The sequence below is a fragment of the Eschscholzia californica genome, unplaced genomic scaffold, assembly GCF_041429995.1.
Source record: "Eschscholzia californica isolate CP2 unplaced genomic scaffold, dmEscCali1.0.p SCAF_4, whole genome shotgun sequence".
In the NCBI taxonomy this organism is placed as follows: domain Eukaryota; kingdom Viridiplantae; phylum Streptophyta; class Magnoliopsida; order Ranunculales; family Papaveraceae; genus Eschscholzia; species Eschscholzia californica.
In genome coordinates this window covers 54316437-54333705 of record NW_028238461.1, presented here as the reverse complement: position 1 = coordinate 54333705, position 17269 = coordinate 54316437, and the positions used below count along the sequence as shown (strand labels likewise).

The 17269-nt window shown below is 36.2% G+C and overlaps 3 protein-coding genes across 5 annotated transcripts; 1 reads left to right on the top strand and 2 right to left on the bottom strand.

Annotated features, from left to right (window-relative positions):
* Positions 1 to 2666: 2666 nt before the first annotated feature.
* On the top strand, positions 2667 to 5462 carry LOC147546279 (putative protein phosphatase 2C 38). The gene is made up of 5 exons (XM_086634596.1): positions 2667 to 3318; positions 3608 to 3954; positions 4199 to 4566; positions 4652 to 4885; positions 4961 to 5462. Exons 2-5 carry the CDS (start codon positions 3624 to 3626, stop codon positions 5198 to 5200), a joined length of 1173 nt encoding a protein of 390 aa, XP_086490722.1. The 5' UTR covers positions 2667 to 3318; positions 3608 to 3623; the 3' UTR covers positions 5201 to 5462.
* A 284-nt stretch (positions 5463 to 5746) lies between these two features.
* On the bottom strand, positions 5747 to 9440 carry MOS11 (Protein MODIFIER OF SNC1 11). 2 transcript variants are annotated; one of them, XM_086634597.1, is made up of 7 exons: positions 9412 to 9440; positions 8907 to 9312; positions 6908 to 6988; positions 6634 to 6759; positions 6451 to 6511; positions 6288 to 6353; positions 5747 to 6047 (listed from the first exon to the last, which is right to left on the bottom strand). In XM_086634597.1, the coding sequence occupies exons 2-6, from the start codon at positions 9182 to 9184 to the stop codon at positions 6315 to 6317; spliced, it is 585 nt and encodes a 194-aa protein (XP_086490723.1). In that variant the 5' UTR covers positions 9185 to 9312; positions 9412 to 9440; the 3' UTR covers positions 5747 to 6047; positions 6288 to 6314. The 2 variants fall into 2 exon arrangements, with proteins under 2 accessions (XP_086490723.1, XP_086490724.1); XM_086634598.1 differs by lacking the exon at positions 9412 to 9440 and having other exon boundaries at positions 8907 to 9307.
* A 442-nt stretch (positions 9441 to 9882) lies between these two features.
* On the bottom strand, positions 9883 to 16800 carry LOC147546277 (kinesin-like protein KIN-5D). 2 transcript variants are annotated; one of them, XM_086634594.1, is made up of 23 exons: positions 16308 to 16800; positions 15713 to 15917; positions 15490 to 15619; positions 15239 to 15397; positions 14680 to 15156; positions 14453 to 14550; positions 14204 to 14360; positions 14025 to 14094; positions 13827 to 13903; positions 13676 to 13729; positions 13498 to 13578; positions 13297 to 13408; positions 12908 to 12994; positions 12633 to 12808; positions 12379 to 12540; positions 12102 to 12209; positions 11840 to 11998; positions 11676 to 11759; positions 11386 to 11591; positions 11199 to 11300; positions 10730 to 10839; positions 10493 to 10644; positions 9883 to 10383 (listed from the first exon to the last, which is right to left on the bottom strand). In XM_086634594.1, exons 2-23 carry the CDS (start codon positions 15892 to 15894, stop codon positions 10159 to 10161), a joined length of 3168 nt encoding a protein of 1055 aa, XP_086490720.1. In that variant the 5' UTR covers positions 15895 to 15917; positions 16308 to 16800; the 3' UTR covers positions 9883 to 10158. The 2 variants fall into 2 exon arrangements, with proteins under 2 accessions (XP_086490720.1, XP_086490721.1); XM_086634595.1 differs by having other exon boundaries at positions 15713 to 15931; positions 16308 to 16641.
* Between the last annotated feature and the right edge of the window lie 469 nt (positions 16801 to 17269).

Below are 17269 nucleotides of genomic sequence, written 5' to 3'. Positions count from 1 at the left end.
ACTCAACTAATTGATATGGATGGTCCACTTCATAAAGAAAACAACAAGTAAAAGGGGCTGTATTTATTAAGGAGGTTAAAACAACCCAATCAAGACCCCTCCTCCTATATGGGGTCCAACAAGTATTTGACAAAAGGTTTGAGATTGAGAAAGAATCAAACACCATTTGTACTATATATAGATATGGATATAAAGTTAGGTATTGCTAAAGTTAAAATAAATTCAATTTGGTATTGGACCCATCACCCATGTATGTTCATAAAATGGTTAGTCCTACATATTAATGAACAACAAGTCTAGAACAACAACTACTTGTGATCATCTAATCCACAAAAATACAATATATTAAAAATAACAGTTCGAAAATAAGATAAAATACAACACAGTAAAATATAAAGATATGTTAAGAAAAAAAAAATGCATCATGAGTTGCTATACTAAAATATATACATGGATCCAAAAATTATTAACAATCCAATCTTGATGATGGTTTTATATTATTATTAATAACCAAAGTGATGTTTTGATATGGTCATGAAGGGGGATCCCTCATGAATGAAACATATACAGCTATTAAGGCACTCTCATCTAGATTGCTGTCTATCAACTTGAAAGACTTTCTTGAATTCTTTCTAGTGTGGGATGTTGGAAGAGTTTTTCTTTAATACAAATATAACTAAAGATTTGGAGAAGAAAAAATTATTAAAAAGCAATGACTTTTAACCTCTTAGAATAATAAGTGTAAATAGAGTTAATATTAATGTATTATGTACAAACTAAACTAAACTGCCTTTTGTAATGTGTAAAGATCACGTAAATTCGATTGGAGCTTTGGAAGAGTTTGAATCATTTGAACAATTACCGAACTACTGCTAGTAATTGTGCTAAAAGAGGTAAAATTAATTAGCTAATTTGCAAAATATTATTACCCATAAAGTTCTCTTCCAGAGAGAGTTATTCTGGTCAGTCGTAATCTCTAGCATTAACATAACATGTTAGCTTTTGCGAAAATTGTTCGAATATGTGGAATATATATTTCGGGAAACAAACTAAAGATTTTACAAATATTTGTCTATCAAGAGTACTATTGATTTTTCAATCAAAATTGAAAAGTAAAATCAACAATGTGACTTGCACGATGGAGTTGAGGTTCCTTGAAGCTTAAGTCAGTTTTACAATTTGACATTTACCAATCATCTAGAGTTACACATACACATGATTCTACTATTGTTTATATGACTTTATCATGTCAACTCAAATTATTTGTTTAATGTGTGAAACTACTAGTAGTCTAGCATACCACTTGAATAGTTTAAATACCAATTTCATTTCCATATTTAGAATTGGTTGCCATATATTTTAAATTTATAAAAATAGAAAACTGTCTAAAAATTTAAATTTATTGAATAACTGTTTTATTCCAATGGAGCCGCTAAATGCCCCAGAAAAAATTGTTGTAAGCACCCGTGGAGGAAATTGACCCCAAACCTCTATCAGCACTCGGATATAGAAGACACGGATCGACCCATACGAAACCCAAAAGATTAGTCTTCAGATTCAGACCAGTCCGAGAGGTTTTGGGCTGACCAATCCAAGAGTCTCAGACTGGCCCAGTCCGAGATTCTCTAGAGTATTTTCAATGGTGGTTTTGTATTAAGAGTTTGTAATCAAACTTTCTAACTCTTCATTCTAGATCATGGTTGGTTTGGAATCAAGATTTTTTTTATAATAGCTTACACTGTTTTTCTCTCTGAAATAAAGTTAATTCTCTCTAACTCCTCATTGTTATCTATGAGTCTATGACGATAGGTTTTCAAAATGAGATTGTTTTCATGGTGGCTCGACGATGATAGTAAGATGAAGAATAGACGAAGAAGAAGAAGAAAAAAGTTGGCAAGTGAAAGGGACACCAAGAGTAAGCATTAGGTGCTAATAGGCGCGGGTAGGCATAGTAATTCCGTCACGTGCCTTTAGTCTGCTCCACAACTTTTCATTTTTTCCACATCTTTTTTTGTTGCGGCAATAATCCCACGTCGGTGGTTACACAGAGTGTGGTGTTCCTCTTAAGAGGTTAGACACCCTTCCTTAGTGAAGTCTTTTGAAACTGTGGGGCTCAGGAATGTCAAAACGGACAGTATCACTAACAGCCCAGAAGTCTGATCAGCACCATCCTATAACACGTTATCAACACGACTCGTTCTACTGTGATGTGGTCTTGGGAGGGTGTGTTGTGCCAACAATCCCACATTGGTGGTGAGACAGAGTGTGACGCTCTTCTGAAGAGGTTAAACACTCTTTTTTAGTGATACCTTTTAAAATCGTAAGGTATCATCAGCAATCTAGAAAGACTGGTCCGCGCCATCCTATTGCGCTTTTCAAATTTAAGGTGAATAAATTTTGTACAGTACTACTATTCCTATTCCCCTTTTCAAATTTAAGGTGAATAAATTTTGTATAGTACTACTATTTTTAGTGATTAGAGTCTGGCAGAAATCAACATCACAACCAAATGTACTAAACAAAATCCGCGTATTGATGATGATGATGATGATCACCAATAATTGGAAGAATCATGAGGTCAAAGATTGTCTAGTAAAAACTACTCCTCTCAATCATTTTTTCTTACCAGTTGACAGCAAATAAGGCAACTGATCCGTGTGGCCTTCGTGTTATTGATTGACTATCTATCTATTGTTCTATTCTAGAGAGAGAGAGAGAGTGTTTGTATTTTAGAGAGAGAGAGAGGAAGAATGAGCTATAAATTGACAGCAAATTTGGAGGGAGAATTACATTAAAAAAAGAGAACCCCAGAAAACAAGGATTTAAGATTATTAATCAATCGGAGGATTCTGAAGAATTTAGAGAGAGAGAGAGAGAGCTGCCGGAAAATGTGGGTTGTTCCTTGTTATGGTCAAATCTTCAGGCAAACAATCAATTAAAACATAAACCCACCGCCCACAAACACAAAACCAATAAGCTTAATCTTCTCTCCTTAACAAAGAGAGAAGAAGAAAAACAAAAAAATGAGAGATTTCTTCTTCTAATCCCCATTCTCTCTCTCTAATCTCTCTTTCTTCTTTCTCTCTCTTTCTTTCTTCCTCTGACATAAACAAAATCTGAAAGATTCGCTGACTCAAACCAGTTCAAAATCTATCTATTCTACTCTATTATTTCTCTTATCCAATTCTTCTATTCTATCCCCTCCTACCCATTTCTCTGATCTATCTGAATTCCATCAGAAATTGTCGAATGTTTCTTAGCTCTTCAAATTGACATACAAACACATGGGCTGTGAAAACCCCGACAACCAGATTCAAGGTTTGTTATAGCTATCATCTTTTCTTCAAACAAACCCTAATAAAGATGTTCTTTTTTTGTTTTAGATTTCATCTACAACAAAATTTCCCCCATACCCAATTACCCATCTTTGTTTTTTTTTTTTGTTGAAGATCTAGTGATGTCATTTGATTATGATATTATGTTGTTCAATTCATTAGTGGGTAGTGGGTTTTATTTAAGATCAGAAAATGAAACCCTAGAATTGAAAATTGGGTTTTTTTTTTTCTTTTTGTTATCTGATTTGATGGAGATTTCATTCAATTAACAGGTGGTTCGAATGATAAATGTGGAGTAGATTCAAATCTGGACTAATGAAATTGATTTCACCTTGTTGGAGATCTTCAGTTGAGGGTGATGATGATCCTAGGAAAGATAAAAATGGCAGATTAGATGGTTTATTATGGTATAAAGACATTGGTCAACATATAAATGGACAATTCTCCATGGCTGTAATTCAAGCAAACACCTTGTTGGAAGATCAGAGCCAACTTGAATCTGGCTCATTGAGTTTACTCGATTCGGGTCCTCAAGGAACATTCGTTGGAATCTATGACGGTCATGCCGGACCTGAAACTTCTCGGTATATAAACGATAACTTGTTCAAGAATCTTAAGCGTACGTTCTTCCTCTTTGTTCTCTTCGTATACATTTTGTATATTAGTTTGATTTACTAATAATTTGATTTAAATGATGATGTTATTCGGATTTTCTAGCGAATCTCATATGTCGTTTAAGTGACTCCATTTCCGCGTTTCAATCATTAAAACGAAGTCTTTCTTTATATCCCATTAGCTTGATTTAGGTTATAGATTTAATCTTAGATGTGACGTTCGTAATTTTTCGTGAATCAAATGTGCAGAATTCACATGGGAGCAACAAGGGATGTCAGCTGATGTTATTCAGAAAGCATTCTTAGCAACTGAAGAAGGATTTCTTTCACAAGTAAAGAGGCAATGGGCTATTAAACCACAAATCTTATCGGTAGGATCATGTTGTTTGATAGGAGTCATTTGTAGCGGAACATTATACGTTGCAAATGCTGGAGATTCTCGGGTGGTTTTAGGTCGATTAGAGAAGGCCACAAGGGAAGTTGTTGCCTCTCAGTTATCAACCGAGCATAATGCGAGTATTGAGTCTGTGAGAGAGGAGATGCGTTCGTTGCATCCTGATGACTCTCAGATTGTGGTTTTGAGGCACAAAGTTTGGCGCGTTAAGGGTATTATACAGGTTTGTTCGCTCTCTCTCCCTCTGGTATTTATGCCATGGAATAGTTTCTTCTTGGAAGCATTACTAAATGTGTTCACTTTAACAGGTGACTAGATCTATCGGCGATGCCTATCTAAAGAAGGCAGAGTTCAACAGAGAACCTTTACAGATGAAGTTCAGACTCCCACCGTTTGAAACACCGCTTCTTAGACCTGACCCATCAATACTTGTGCATAAACTAAAACCTCAAGATCGGTTTCTAATATTTGCATCGGACGGTCTATGGGAACACCTAAGCAATCAAGAGGCAGTCGATATTGTCAATAACAATCCTCGAAATGTATGTTACTTTCACTCTATATGTTTCTTAGTCTCATTTTGTAATAGAACCAATGACTAATGAGGTTGTTGACAGGGAATTGCAAGGAAACTTGTTAAAGTGGCGCTTCAACAAGCTGCGAAGAAAAGAGAAATGAGGTATGCAGATCTGAAGAAGATCGATCGAGGTGTGAGAAGACATTTCCACGATGATATTACCGTTATAGTTGTCTTTCTAGAACCAAATGTCATCAGTAAGACTTTGTTTCGAGGTCCCACGGTATCGATAAAAGGAGGGGGTGGTAAGGCTCATCTTAATACTCATCTCAAATCATAGAACAGTCCCAACAAGATCTCTCTCTCTCTCTCTCATGACAACTTTTCCATATGTATCAAAGAAACCTGTGTACTTTTTTCATGTATACTTGGCCTCTCCCCTTTAATGTCTCTCTAAACTAGTAGAGTAGAACTGGTCATGAATTGGGAAATGCCTTTAAAACAAGTAATCTCTCTTTTCTTTCTCACTAATTTTCAATGTTCTATTCTGTAAAAATGCTTGTAATGACTTAATAAGAATCATAAGAAAAAATTTCGTTAAATCAGTGTCGAATGATAAGCTTTCTCGATAGGTTGAAAATTTGAGAAAACCCCATAGAATCCTCAGACTCCATGAAGAATATTATAACCATGGGGATGCAGCTAAAGGAGCTGCTAGGGTTACTAAAACAACTCCCAAGAAATAGAAGTATATGCAAGTTAGGAAGTACTCGGAAGATACAACCTAAAGATGCAGTTCTAAATTGTACTAGTTTCTGACAATACCAAATTCACAGCCCAAGGATTAGATATCTGCAACAAATAGAATAAAAGAAAGTAGCCATTCTAATACTAATGGTTTCATTTCATTCTTGAGCATCAAAAATTTGTTCAAAAGAAAGAAAGAAATTGAACACAGATCTCCATATAAATTTTTATCTGCATAAGAAACAAATGGAGATATTACTTTCAAAAAAAGTAGTTTCTTCCTCAATATCGTTCATGCCCAATGCCGAAATTACATCTAAAGTATATGTCAAGCAAGAGAAAGCATCCACGCATCACTGAAAACCCATCTTCTACAACTTTTGGAAGAGAAAGAAAGTATCCCAGGTACACGAGTTGGCCATCCATTTGTTTACAAGGCTCTGGAGAAGGTATAAGATGTTAGAATACAGAAACACCGCCAGAAGGACCTTTTAGACAATTATGCATTATCCTCGGTAATGACATATAGCAGAAAGAAAAATAAGTTGATCTTTGGGAGTTCGATTTTGTTGCACCCTACGAATGACATGCCAGGTTGGTCTTTTTGTTGAACATAGAACATGGTTGACTGTAACTTAACTAGTGATCTCAAAAAACGACTACTTTAGAATAAAACTTACTCAGCGAAAGCAAGGGATATTCATGATTTAGGTCTCTCCATTGACCTTGTTCCCAGTAGCGGGCTCCTAGATTTCAGCAGAAATATCAGTCACCAAGTGGATTAACTTTTCATGAAAATAGAACATACAAATTTAATCAAATACTCCCCCTAGCTTCCCCCACCTGAACAGAGCTATCCTTTCCATTTATTTCTGACCGGGCCTCAGCTGGAGTTTTAGAAAACCTGAAAGAAATATGATGTAATTACGTAAAACTTCAACATATTATTCAGTTAAATTGGACTTGCTGAGCTAGAAAGATCATAACACCGGGAAAAGAAAAATTAAGGTTTTTATGGATTTATGCCTGATTGCTCTTGCTTTCATTTTATCTTCTTCAACACTATCCTTCTTAGAATCTGGTCCAAATCTGGTTTGACGAGCTTTCTTCTTTGCCTCTTCATCGGCCACAGACTTTGCAGGAAGCCCAAACCTAAGAAACGACATAAACAAATGTGCCTCAAAGCTTATTGAATATAACCGTTATCTGTGGATAAGAAGATGGAACTTTACGCTTGAAAGGGCACATTTAGTTTATGCTAAAAACGAGGTACAAAATGAAATGTCACAGAAGCGCAAACCTTTCTGCCCTAGCCTTTCTCTTCAGATCCTCTGATTTTTTTAGTTCATCGGACTCAGGGGTGGTGGATGCAGTGCCAAACCTGCCAGTGAAATTCCACAAGGTTGTATATAAGAAAAGGGAAATTTCTGAATGCAAAAATCATTTTTTCTTGTTCAGGATAACATGAAAAACCTTCTGATGCTTTGAAAAGTAACCACCACAAGAAACAACAAGAAAAGAAAAAAGAATACCTTAAGAAGGTAAGTAGTAGCCAATCAATCAAGGCACAAAAATGTAGAAAGGGTTACAAGATACAAATCAATGAGAGGATGGAACACTGGCTCTTACAAAGAGAGGCAAAACTACATGCTGGAAGTTTTATTCTTAAATCATGGTTGTAGGGTATAATTAATAGTTCATACTTGTATGTCACTCTCATCCTACAAACATACTTTACCTTTTTAATGACAACGAAGATTCAAAACCCCAAAGACAGAACTCCAAAAATACTCCTTGAGAAACCATAGGAATTATTCTTCACATGCCTGTTCAATTCTTTACAGAATTAAAGATGAAACAAGGAGTTCTAGAGCCAAAAGGTCCACTTCCCACTCCATATTGGGTTCTTTTAAATAGACCCACGAGGTGTTCTCCGGGGTATAAATAGTGGTGTACTTCTAATTATTGTTTTTTAATTGTATAAGGGAGCCTCCTGGCACAGTTCTTCCATTAATTAACTTACAGATGCCTCTGGTCACATGTAACTCGCGGCTAGATGTTACTGCACTTCTAAAATATTGCATTTGGAGTTTCACAACCTACGCGTTAGAGCCTTTTAAAATCAATAAATATATGTAACCAAGAAAGATCTCGATCAACATTCAACTAGGATCGCCGACATAAACATATCGCTATACCAGTTCTTGTCTCCTTATACTTAGTAAGCTACCAATTGACTAAACTTGCAAAAAAGTAGTACCCCGAAACCTGAATGATGTACTTCTAAGTTTACTGAAACTTCAAAATGACCAATTAACACAAAACCAAATCTCCCATAAGTCTATCACATAATGACACTGGAGCTCCAGAGAAGGTCAAAATGCACATGCTCTATGAAGCTATGTTGAAAAAGTCGGCAATGGGGACTAGTCGGCGGACTCGGGACTAGGCATAGTCGCTACTAGTCGTATTTACACGGGACTAGTAGTAGAATATAAATATATAGTCAATTTTGTATATATAATTATATATAGGTATAAACATAAGTATTTGGGCTTAATGAAGTATAAACACTACAAATTCATCCCTAAGAAGCACACATCCAATTATTATTTGAGTTTTTAGAGAAAAAGAGTAGAATCTGAGTTCTAGAAAGAAATAGTAAAAAAGATTGAGAAACGTGGAATCTTGTTTGGAGAGGAAGAAAATTTCAAAATTACTTAAATCTAGTTATAATGATGTTTGGAGGGGAGAGGAAGGGTGAAGAAGCCGAATGAACAAATCCTAAACCACCTTTGTCGATTTGAGCAAAAGAAAAAAAGGATCAGCTAAATAATCCCGACTGGCCCGACTAGTCGACTCGGTCCTAGTCGGGGATTTACTCGGAATTCCACGGGACTAGGGTTTTGGCCGCTAGTCGAGTCGGCAAGATGGGGACTGAGGAGTAGTCGGGGTGTACTCGGGGATTAATCCCGACTTTTTCTTCATAGCTATGAAGTCTAGTGTCATCTTTTGCCTCTCTTGAAGGTCATCAAATCTACTATCTATTTCCTAATCCCTTGGAGTGTTCGAACATTTAACCTTGCAACCAACTTATCTCATTGAAATTACTAAAACGTAAACTCAACTATGTCATTTTCCCCAAATTCTGAGTAACTACGATTACTATTTGATAACATTAACCAGATTACATAACTAACAAACAAGAATTCCATAAACCCTTGAAAACAAACAAAACCCTAGAAAACCCTAAAACCAAAATTCAAGGAAAATGAAGAAGTTAGGTTGAAACAACAAACCTTTCAGCGCGAGAATTCCTCTTTTCTTTTTCAGAAAGTTGAACAGGCATACCAAACCTTTCAGCGCGACGCATCTTCTTTTCAAGATCTGAAGCTGTAGAAGAAGAATCAACAGTTGAAGAAGGCAAAGCGGTGTCCAGAGATTCACTTGATTTGGGTTCATCTTCTTTTACTAGAGACTCGTCATCAGCTGGTTTTTCAGAGTCAATATCTAGGGTTTTCTTAGTGAGTTCACCTTCAAGTTCACTGTCTTTAGGTTTCTGAATCTCTGTCGCCATTACGAAGAAAATTTGGAGAGAGAGAGAGAGAGAGAGAAGAGCTACTACTGTGAAAGCAAGAAGATTCGCTGAGAAAATCTCTTTCGCGCAAAAATGAAATTGGTTCGAGTTCGATAGTCCTAGGGTTGCTCAAGGACGGGCCAGAGATCGGGTCAGGTACTCTTTCGATTTCTGCACCCTACTCCCAACTTAGGCCATGTTTGGCGCACCGAAAAGCCATGTTTGGCGCACCGAAAAAGAATGTGTTACTAGACATATCAATCTTTGTAATATTACTTTATTTCGATGTTTGATTTGGTCAAGAATAGATTTAGTAGGCAGATTGAATTTTTCTATAGATAATTTGACTTACGATTTCAAGAGAAAATGAGTTGCAAACTCATTCGCTCTCTGGGTTTGAGTACCCCTCTCTCAAGACACGATGATTTCAGTATGTGATTTCTTTTTATGCGTGAAACATGGCCTTATAATTCTCCAGTCACGCCTAAAATTTTCTATAACATTATCCCCATCTGTCCATATATAATGGAAACGGTGAAGACATAGAGAGTTAAACAAAAGAGAAGCAAGTCAGATTCATTTCTCTCTCTAAATCATGTCCGTTAACCTAAGTGGGTCGGTACTTTGTTGTACCAACTAGCAAATTTAACTGAAAAATGAAGATGATAAATGAGAGAAGAGTGGAAGGGAAAAAGACGTTTTGAATCAAGAAAGAAAATGTTTTTTTTCCTTAATAATCACCAAGATAACAGTTTTAATACTAGGCACACTCAAAATACTTTATTAGTACTCTAATGCACTCATAAATTAACGGATTTCAAATAATTGAAATCCTCTCTCCCACACCAAAAATAAAATAAAAAAATAGAAAACTAAAACTTGAAGTCTCATAGTCTTTGAGTATAATTTCTGTACAAGGACACTGGCTCTATTGTTTAACTTCTATTCTCATGTATTTATGCTGTTTTAACCACTTAATTAATCGCGGCAAGAGGATGTCTAGAGTCTCTCAAGGATTGTGCCGATTCAGGTGGTACCTGTAGATGTTTTATATCCCCATTTGCTTGTTTGCCGAACCTTGACTCCCAAAATGACTTTAATAACTCCTCAAATGCAGGAGTTCTAAGTTCTTCAATGGATGCCATGCTCGGTAGATTGAACGACCTCTTCCTTGGTGTTGAACAAGACGGTTCATCCACCTACACCCAACATATATAAAAATCATATATAACCAGTAGTAGTTGATATAGGGCATTTACCAATTAAAATCTCATGCATAAAGTAGTCCCCCGAGTTTCGAAATCTTACCTTGTACTCCTTCTCTAAACAGCTTCCTGCATTATCTGTGATTTCGACAGTCTTGTGATAATGACTGCTCTTCAATTGTCTTAAATCCTCACAACAGGGATCAACCATAGAACTAATGTTTCCACGTGCCTCGTGATCAAGTTTCAATGAGTCTGCAAATCGTTTTGTTTTAATAAAAATGGTGATTTGCGAGAATTCACTCATGTTGCAATTGAACATGTATAATAAGGAACTTACTGTCAATAGAGGAAAGAAGGTTCTTGTTAGCAATGTCTACGTCTTCAAAAACAGATGAAGCAGCAGAAGATAAGCGGGCACGGAGTATCTTATTCGCTTCCATTCCACCCCTAGTACAAGCAACAAATTAGTATTCAAGTTTCATGTAGTAGAGCTATAGAGGTGTCACCTCAAAGAATCTTGATTTGGTAAGGTAGTATTATATGTTTCTATTGTCTGAATCTGAGTGTTCTGAGTCTTACTTGTCAAAACTTGAGTTGTTTGACTTTGACACTCTGACTTGTTTTGCCCACGGTTATAATAGTCGTTTTAGGCTATCTCAGATAATGGGCTCCTACCAACTTACTTATGTCTGGCTCAGATAGACCAAAAATCAACCCGAGCCATCCATTCAGACGAGGCAGATAAAATATAAACATTATTTGATTTGAAAAAAAAAAACAACACCCAAGACTGTTCAAGAACTTACTGAACAATGGAATCTACAGCTGCAACATTGCCTTTTTCCAAACTGAGAAGGGACTCCTGTGCACTTACCCACTGTTGTGCGCCTATTTTAGCCTTCGTCATACTGCAATTTATTTGAGAAAATGTAAGGGAAGAAATCAAAGATATCAAACACTTTCTCATTTTATGTAAATCTAAGCAGATCTTACCAATGATGAAGACCTTCTTCCAAGCCACTCTTTCCACTTTCTACCGCCGAAGTATCTTCACAGTAGTTATTTTCAGTTTTCTCCATGTAAGTTGTCCATTCTTCTTTAACAGAGAAGGTGAAATCTTGCATGGTTGACATTTCTTGTCGTAGTTCACCAGTTCTGCTCACAGCACTCTCTCGAAGTCCACTAACTGATGTTTGAACCTAAAAAGAGCAAGTAGATGCAGAATTTAGCATCTCATCAATCCTTGAGAACGGAAGTGGCCTACAATTAAGACTAATGTATACCAGCTTTTTCTTCCTTGCATTTGAACTTGCAAGCAGCTCTGCCACTTTTTCTAATAGTTGCTTTTCTTCATTAGCAGCACATTCCTATATACATATACAGTAAGAATATAATACTATTTCTCGGATGAGTTGTCTAGAAGAACAAAAATTTCAAATGGAAATACCTCGTATTTCTTTTCAAGCTCAGACAGTTTGTGGTCCTGGTTGGTTTGTGATTCTTCCACAATTTGGGATAATTTTGATGCGTGCATGTCTAATGTATTGAAGAAATTCACTGTAATTTTAGAAATGGATCGTGTGGTTTCCACTGCTCTGGAGTAACCCTGTACTCAAGTCACAGAAAAATGAAATAAGAAAGATGGACTCAGAACTGCATTATGAGAAATATACAACATTTATTACAACTTATATATTCCATTAGCTGACCTCACGTTGTTGTTGTGCATAGGCGATTAGCTTTTCCCCTTGATTAGAAAGGTTGCTTTGAAGTTCAGTGAGTACAGTATTAGCTTCTGAAGTTATGCCTTCCAAAAGCTAAATCATAGTAGAAAGAAAGATCAGGAAAAAACGTCAATGAAACGGAAAAGATGTAACCGTGTGCCTCTAGGGGCTAACTTGCAGAAACACTGGTCCCAAACAACATGGTTTTCGCTTACGATACTTGAACTTTAGCTAGGCTGACAGTAGATATAATTTAACTTACATCACCAAGGGCAGATGAGTTCTTAGAGACTTCTGAATTCAAATTAGCAAAAGTTGACCGAGAATTTTCATCAAGCTCTCCTGCTAAATCATCCAAAGTTTTAACTCCTGTGTTGTACATAGTTTGTAGCTTCCCCACCCGACCACGAAGTTCTTCAGTGGCCTAAAACAGAGCAAGGGGAATGGTAATAAGCTTAGATCGCTAATCTAACTTCTAAGAGAAGTAATCCGGATATTTATAAATAAGCATCTCACTGTTGCTTTTGTCGAAACAAATGACTGCATGTCCTCCTCCATTCCTTTAAGTTGCTGTTCTTGTTGAACCACAGAAGCCGATACGGTCTTATGCAAGATATCAAGTTGCTGAGTCAATTTAGATTGGAATTTCTGCACAATGTTTCTGTTTCCATCTTCTATTTTATCCTTGCGTTCTAAAGACATATGAGAAAAATTTAGGAAAGGTAACAATTCTTGGCAATTTTCATCATCTTATATAAAACATTAATTAATTTCAAAGCACAGGTACCAACCAATTTTGCCAAATAACCCTGAAACATCAGATGCTGCGTTCTCTAGCTCCGATCGAAGTTCAAATGCCCGCTCAATGAGTGCTTTCTCTGTGAAGTTAAGAAAGTCGTCACGAGAAAGAGCTAGTATGGAAATAAATAAGCTACAAGGGTGCATAAGTTAGGGGGTCCTAGCTAGATCCTTTTCAAAACAGTACGAACATTTTATGAGGGTGATATACTGAAGATATGGTAACCTTACAAAAAGAGAAGGAAAACGATTAAAGGAAGTAGAAGGAAAAAGATAATTCGGAGTATGTTTTCTGTATGGGAAATTATCTTGTGAAATAGAAATGATACTCTATGGCAACATAAACAAGATTCTAGAGGAATATTATCGTCTTTTAACAAACCTGATTTAAGTAGATTAGAGATCAAAAATTCTTTTTCTTTAATTGTTGCATTTGCTTGTCTATATCTCTCTTCCAGATCATTTAGTGCATTTTCAGTATTCTCGAGGTTTTTCTGTAGAAAAGACAAAAAAAAAGATATACTTCTTTGGATTTAATCCAAACCAAGAAAGAAGGTTTGGTGCATGACTATCAATATGTTACCTGAGTCGTCTCAAGTTTTTCACTTAACTCAGCAGTCAATAGCTGCTGGGCATTGTAAAGTTCTTGAAGACCCAATAGTTTCTGTCCATAACAGAACCATAGTTAGTCTAATCTCTAGAAACTGCAAATGGAGAAACATATAAAGAACTGGATACGGACGCTAAAATATGTAATGTACCTTGTCCTTGGATTCTGAATTCTGTTCCATGCGCTCTATTTTCTCACCCATGGCCTGGAGAACAAAGTAGAAATATCAAGTTCATGGTAAACTTTGATACATTATATATATACAGAGATACATGCGGATACAGAATCATGAATGCACGGACCTTCTTCTCAGCTTCCTCCTGAAGATAACGATCTCGAGGTATGTAAATGCCATTCTTCTCCCTTGCAGCATATACCTCTGAATTTGGAAAGCATAGTTTAAAGGAAAAATGTTAGTTCCAACTGAACGGTAATCAGTATTGGTTCAAAATAACTGTTCCGAGAAAAAAAACAATTTGAGCTACAAAGCCATCAAACACCTTGCTTTAGGCGGTCAATCTCACTGTACAGATCCTTGATTACGGCAGATTTCATCATTTTCTGGTTTATCTGAAAATGGTTTGAAGAGATTGGGAAAGTCAAGTTGTGCCAGAAAAGCTATCTAAGAAAGAGAAGACAACAGCAAATGTGGATTGCAAATGCGAGTCAAATCAGTGACCTCTGGCTTGTTCTTAATATTTTTAGCACGGTGTGCATAATCTAGAGTGCTGAGAGTCTCTTCCAGACAGTGGATGGAAGGTGATACAGTGGCAATTATGCATGTCTTGGTCTTCCCTCCCAGAGAATCACGCAGTAATCTCGTCAACTTGCTATCCCTGATGTCCAATAATGATTGTTAGTGGTTATGTTCTTATTTCATTTCTCATAACATAATTCACAGTATAATAAGCTGAAATTGCATTTCGACCTGTATGGGACATGCCCGGAGTGCTCAACAAGTGCATTTATGACACGGCCAAGAGTGAGCAGGCTTTTGTTGATCTCTCCAGCTTCTCTTGCTCTACTCTGCAATGACAGAAGCCCCAATTAACTAAAGCAAGAAAGTTTACCCCAATGAAACAATCTGTACCAAATGTGCAGTAAAATTTTATGATGATTATATTACGGATAGTACATGTTCTACGAGCATGATACCTCTCTTGCACCAGAACGCGAAATATTCTCAGAACCAGCCAGATCAACAAGATTGAGCTTTCCACACTTGATGAGCTCTTCGCCTTCAGGCGTACACTCCTTAATGTGGATAGTGATAGAAAATATTGAGTGAGAACGACTACTTTGTTTGTTAAGTAGAGTTTCTGCAGTTCGCCTTTTGGCAGAACCCTTCTCCAAGATTTTATATATTTCATTGGCGGTAGTTACTATCTCCTCTTCAAGACCTCTGACGAAAACACCCCCTTTCCCATCTTCCATGAGCGTGATTGGCTTCTTGGACTTGTCATCAATGAATTTTGAAATTTCTTCCGGAGCCAAAAGATCTGTTATTTCTTCATTGTACAACTCCAAAAATGTAACTTTCATGTTATACTCAGCATTTTGAGCTTCAAGTATATCAAAAATTTCTCGAACAGATCTAGGGATTACACCTGCATCGTGTGGAAATTCCCCATTCTACAAAAGAACACCAAATTTAAACAGAGAAGAAATACAAATGTACAAAAATATGAAATGTTTCAGAATACTAACTAAAAACCTTTGGTTTTCTTCCTCCTCCTTCCATAGTGTATGTTTTTCCAGTACCCGTCTGTCCGTATGCAAATATCGTGCAATTATAGCCCTCTAGAACTTCATTCACAATAGGAGAAACAGCTTGTTCATACAAATCTTGTTGTCGGGATGTAGGACCAAATACCTATACAAAATCGTTCGCAATAAATAACTACAAATCATACTTAATATGAATGCAAGAATTAACGAAAGAACACAGAAAGGGTATCTTAAAACCTTGTCAAAAGCAAATGTCCTATCAATTTGCTTGTTGGCTATGTTCTGAACTGCTGAGACTTCTCTTCTATTCTCGTTACACGAAATCACTACAGGCGTATTAACCCTTGTTTCCTCATTGCTTAAAGGCCTAAATTAGGAAACATAATTAAACATTCAGATTCATAATCCTCCGATAATAACGAAACTCTAAAAGATAATAAAGAATCTTGTCATTTGGTACCTGCATCTGAGAAGAACCTGAACATTTACACCTTTATCTCTATCATTTTTAAAACTTGAATTACCATCTCCTGATCGTAAATCTCTTGCAGTCTTATCGCTTGAACGAGGAGTTTGAGAAGGCGAAAGAGAAACAAGTCCTCCTCCTAATCTTCTTTGAAGCTGTGATTGTGAAGAATCCATCTTCAAATAATCTCCAAGATTTTCTGAAAACCAGTGACTACCAGATAAACAATCAACCACTTCAAATGTTGAAAAAACAAATCTTGATACTCATTCATTTAATAAATCAATGTATCTGGTAACATTACTGAGAGAGAGATCGCCAGAGTGATTAAACAAATGATCGAATCAAGATCCACAAAGAATAGTTCTGAGAATCAAATCAATCAATAAAGCAAATGCAATACAAGAGTATCTAACAATCAGTAATACTAGTAGATTTTTATAAGGTCAAAACTTACTAAAGAATCAAAATATAGAAGACAAACAAAATAGATAGAGAGAGAAATCTAAAGTCAGATCGAGATGAAAAATTAAACTTAACAAAAACATCAAGTAAGAGTAAATGAGAGAGTTGAATCGACCAAACTTACTATAAATCGACTGCCGCCGGCGAGATCGATTGCGGAAAAATGTGGTAGAGAGATTCGGAGAAGATGAAGAATTTGTTCAGGCAAATAGAATGAGATTGAGAATAGAGAGACTTTTTCCTTGTTGGTTTAAAAATAAAGAGTGGAAGAAGGGTACTGGACTATAGAGAGAGAGAGAGAGAGAGAGAAAATGATAGTAGTAGTGATATACTACTAGTACAAATAGATTAATTTGGGCCGTTAAAAAAGGAAAGTCAAAAAAGATTGAGGTAAAAGGTAACGCCGTTAAAAATCTGTTTTATGTTAACAAGAACCTGAGATTTTTTTCGTAAGTTGCAGCTGTTAAGTGAGGGAATGCCACGGCTATACCTAGAAGGTTTATTATTATTATTAGTTGCATTGATTAATTAGGACCTTAAATGCTTCATAATTTAATGAGAGAGGTATCCTATCCATTTCAAACAGGCTACTCCACCTTGCAGTTACATATTTGGGTAGCTAGGTAAGACATGATCCAAACATAGATACCTCTCAAAATCACTTGTCTATTTTATGGGTTGCCAAATAGAGAAGGGCTAATCTTAATTCGGTCCTATAACAGAATTCTCACTTGAGATGTTTGCACTTACAGACAGATTAGTAAGCAGTCACTAATTTAATTTTATAAAAACCATATCTGTCTATTGACATTTTTTTCGATAATATTATGTTTAGTTTTTCCTATTTACACAATAAAGTTTGAGTGGTATAAGCCAGAAAAGAAAGTCAATTAAGGTGAGTTGTGAAAACCCAAACTAAACATTGTTAAATTTGATTTCAAATGTTTAAGGAGGGATAATGAAGTTTAGAGATATTTATAAGGGTTAATTTAATTTTGCCACCAATTTGTGACCAATTCATCCTTTTGACCTCCATAAGTGTTTCACAATTTGATTTGGCCCCAAAGGGCTTAAGAAGTTTCAACG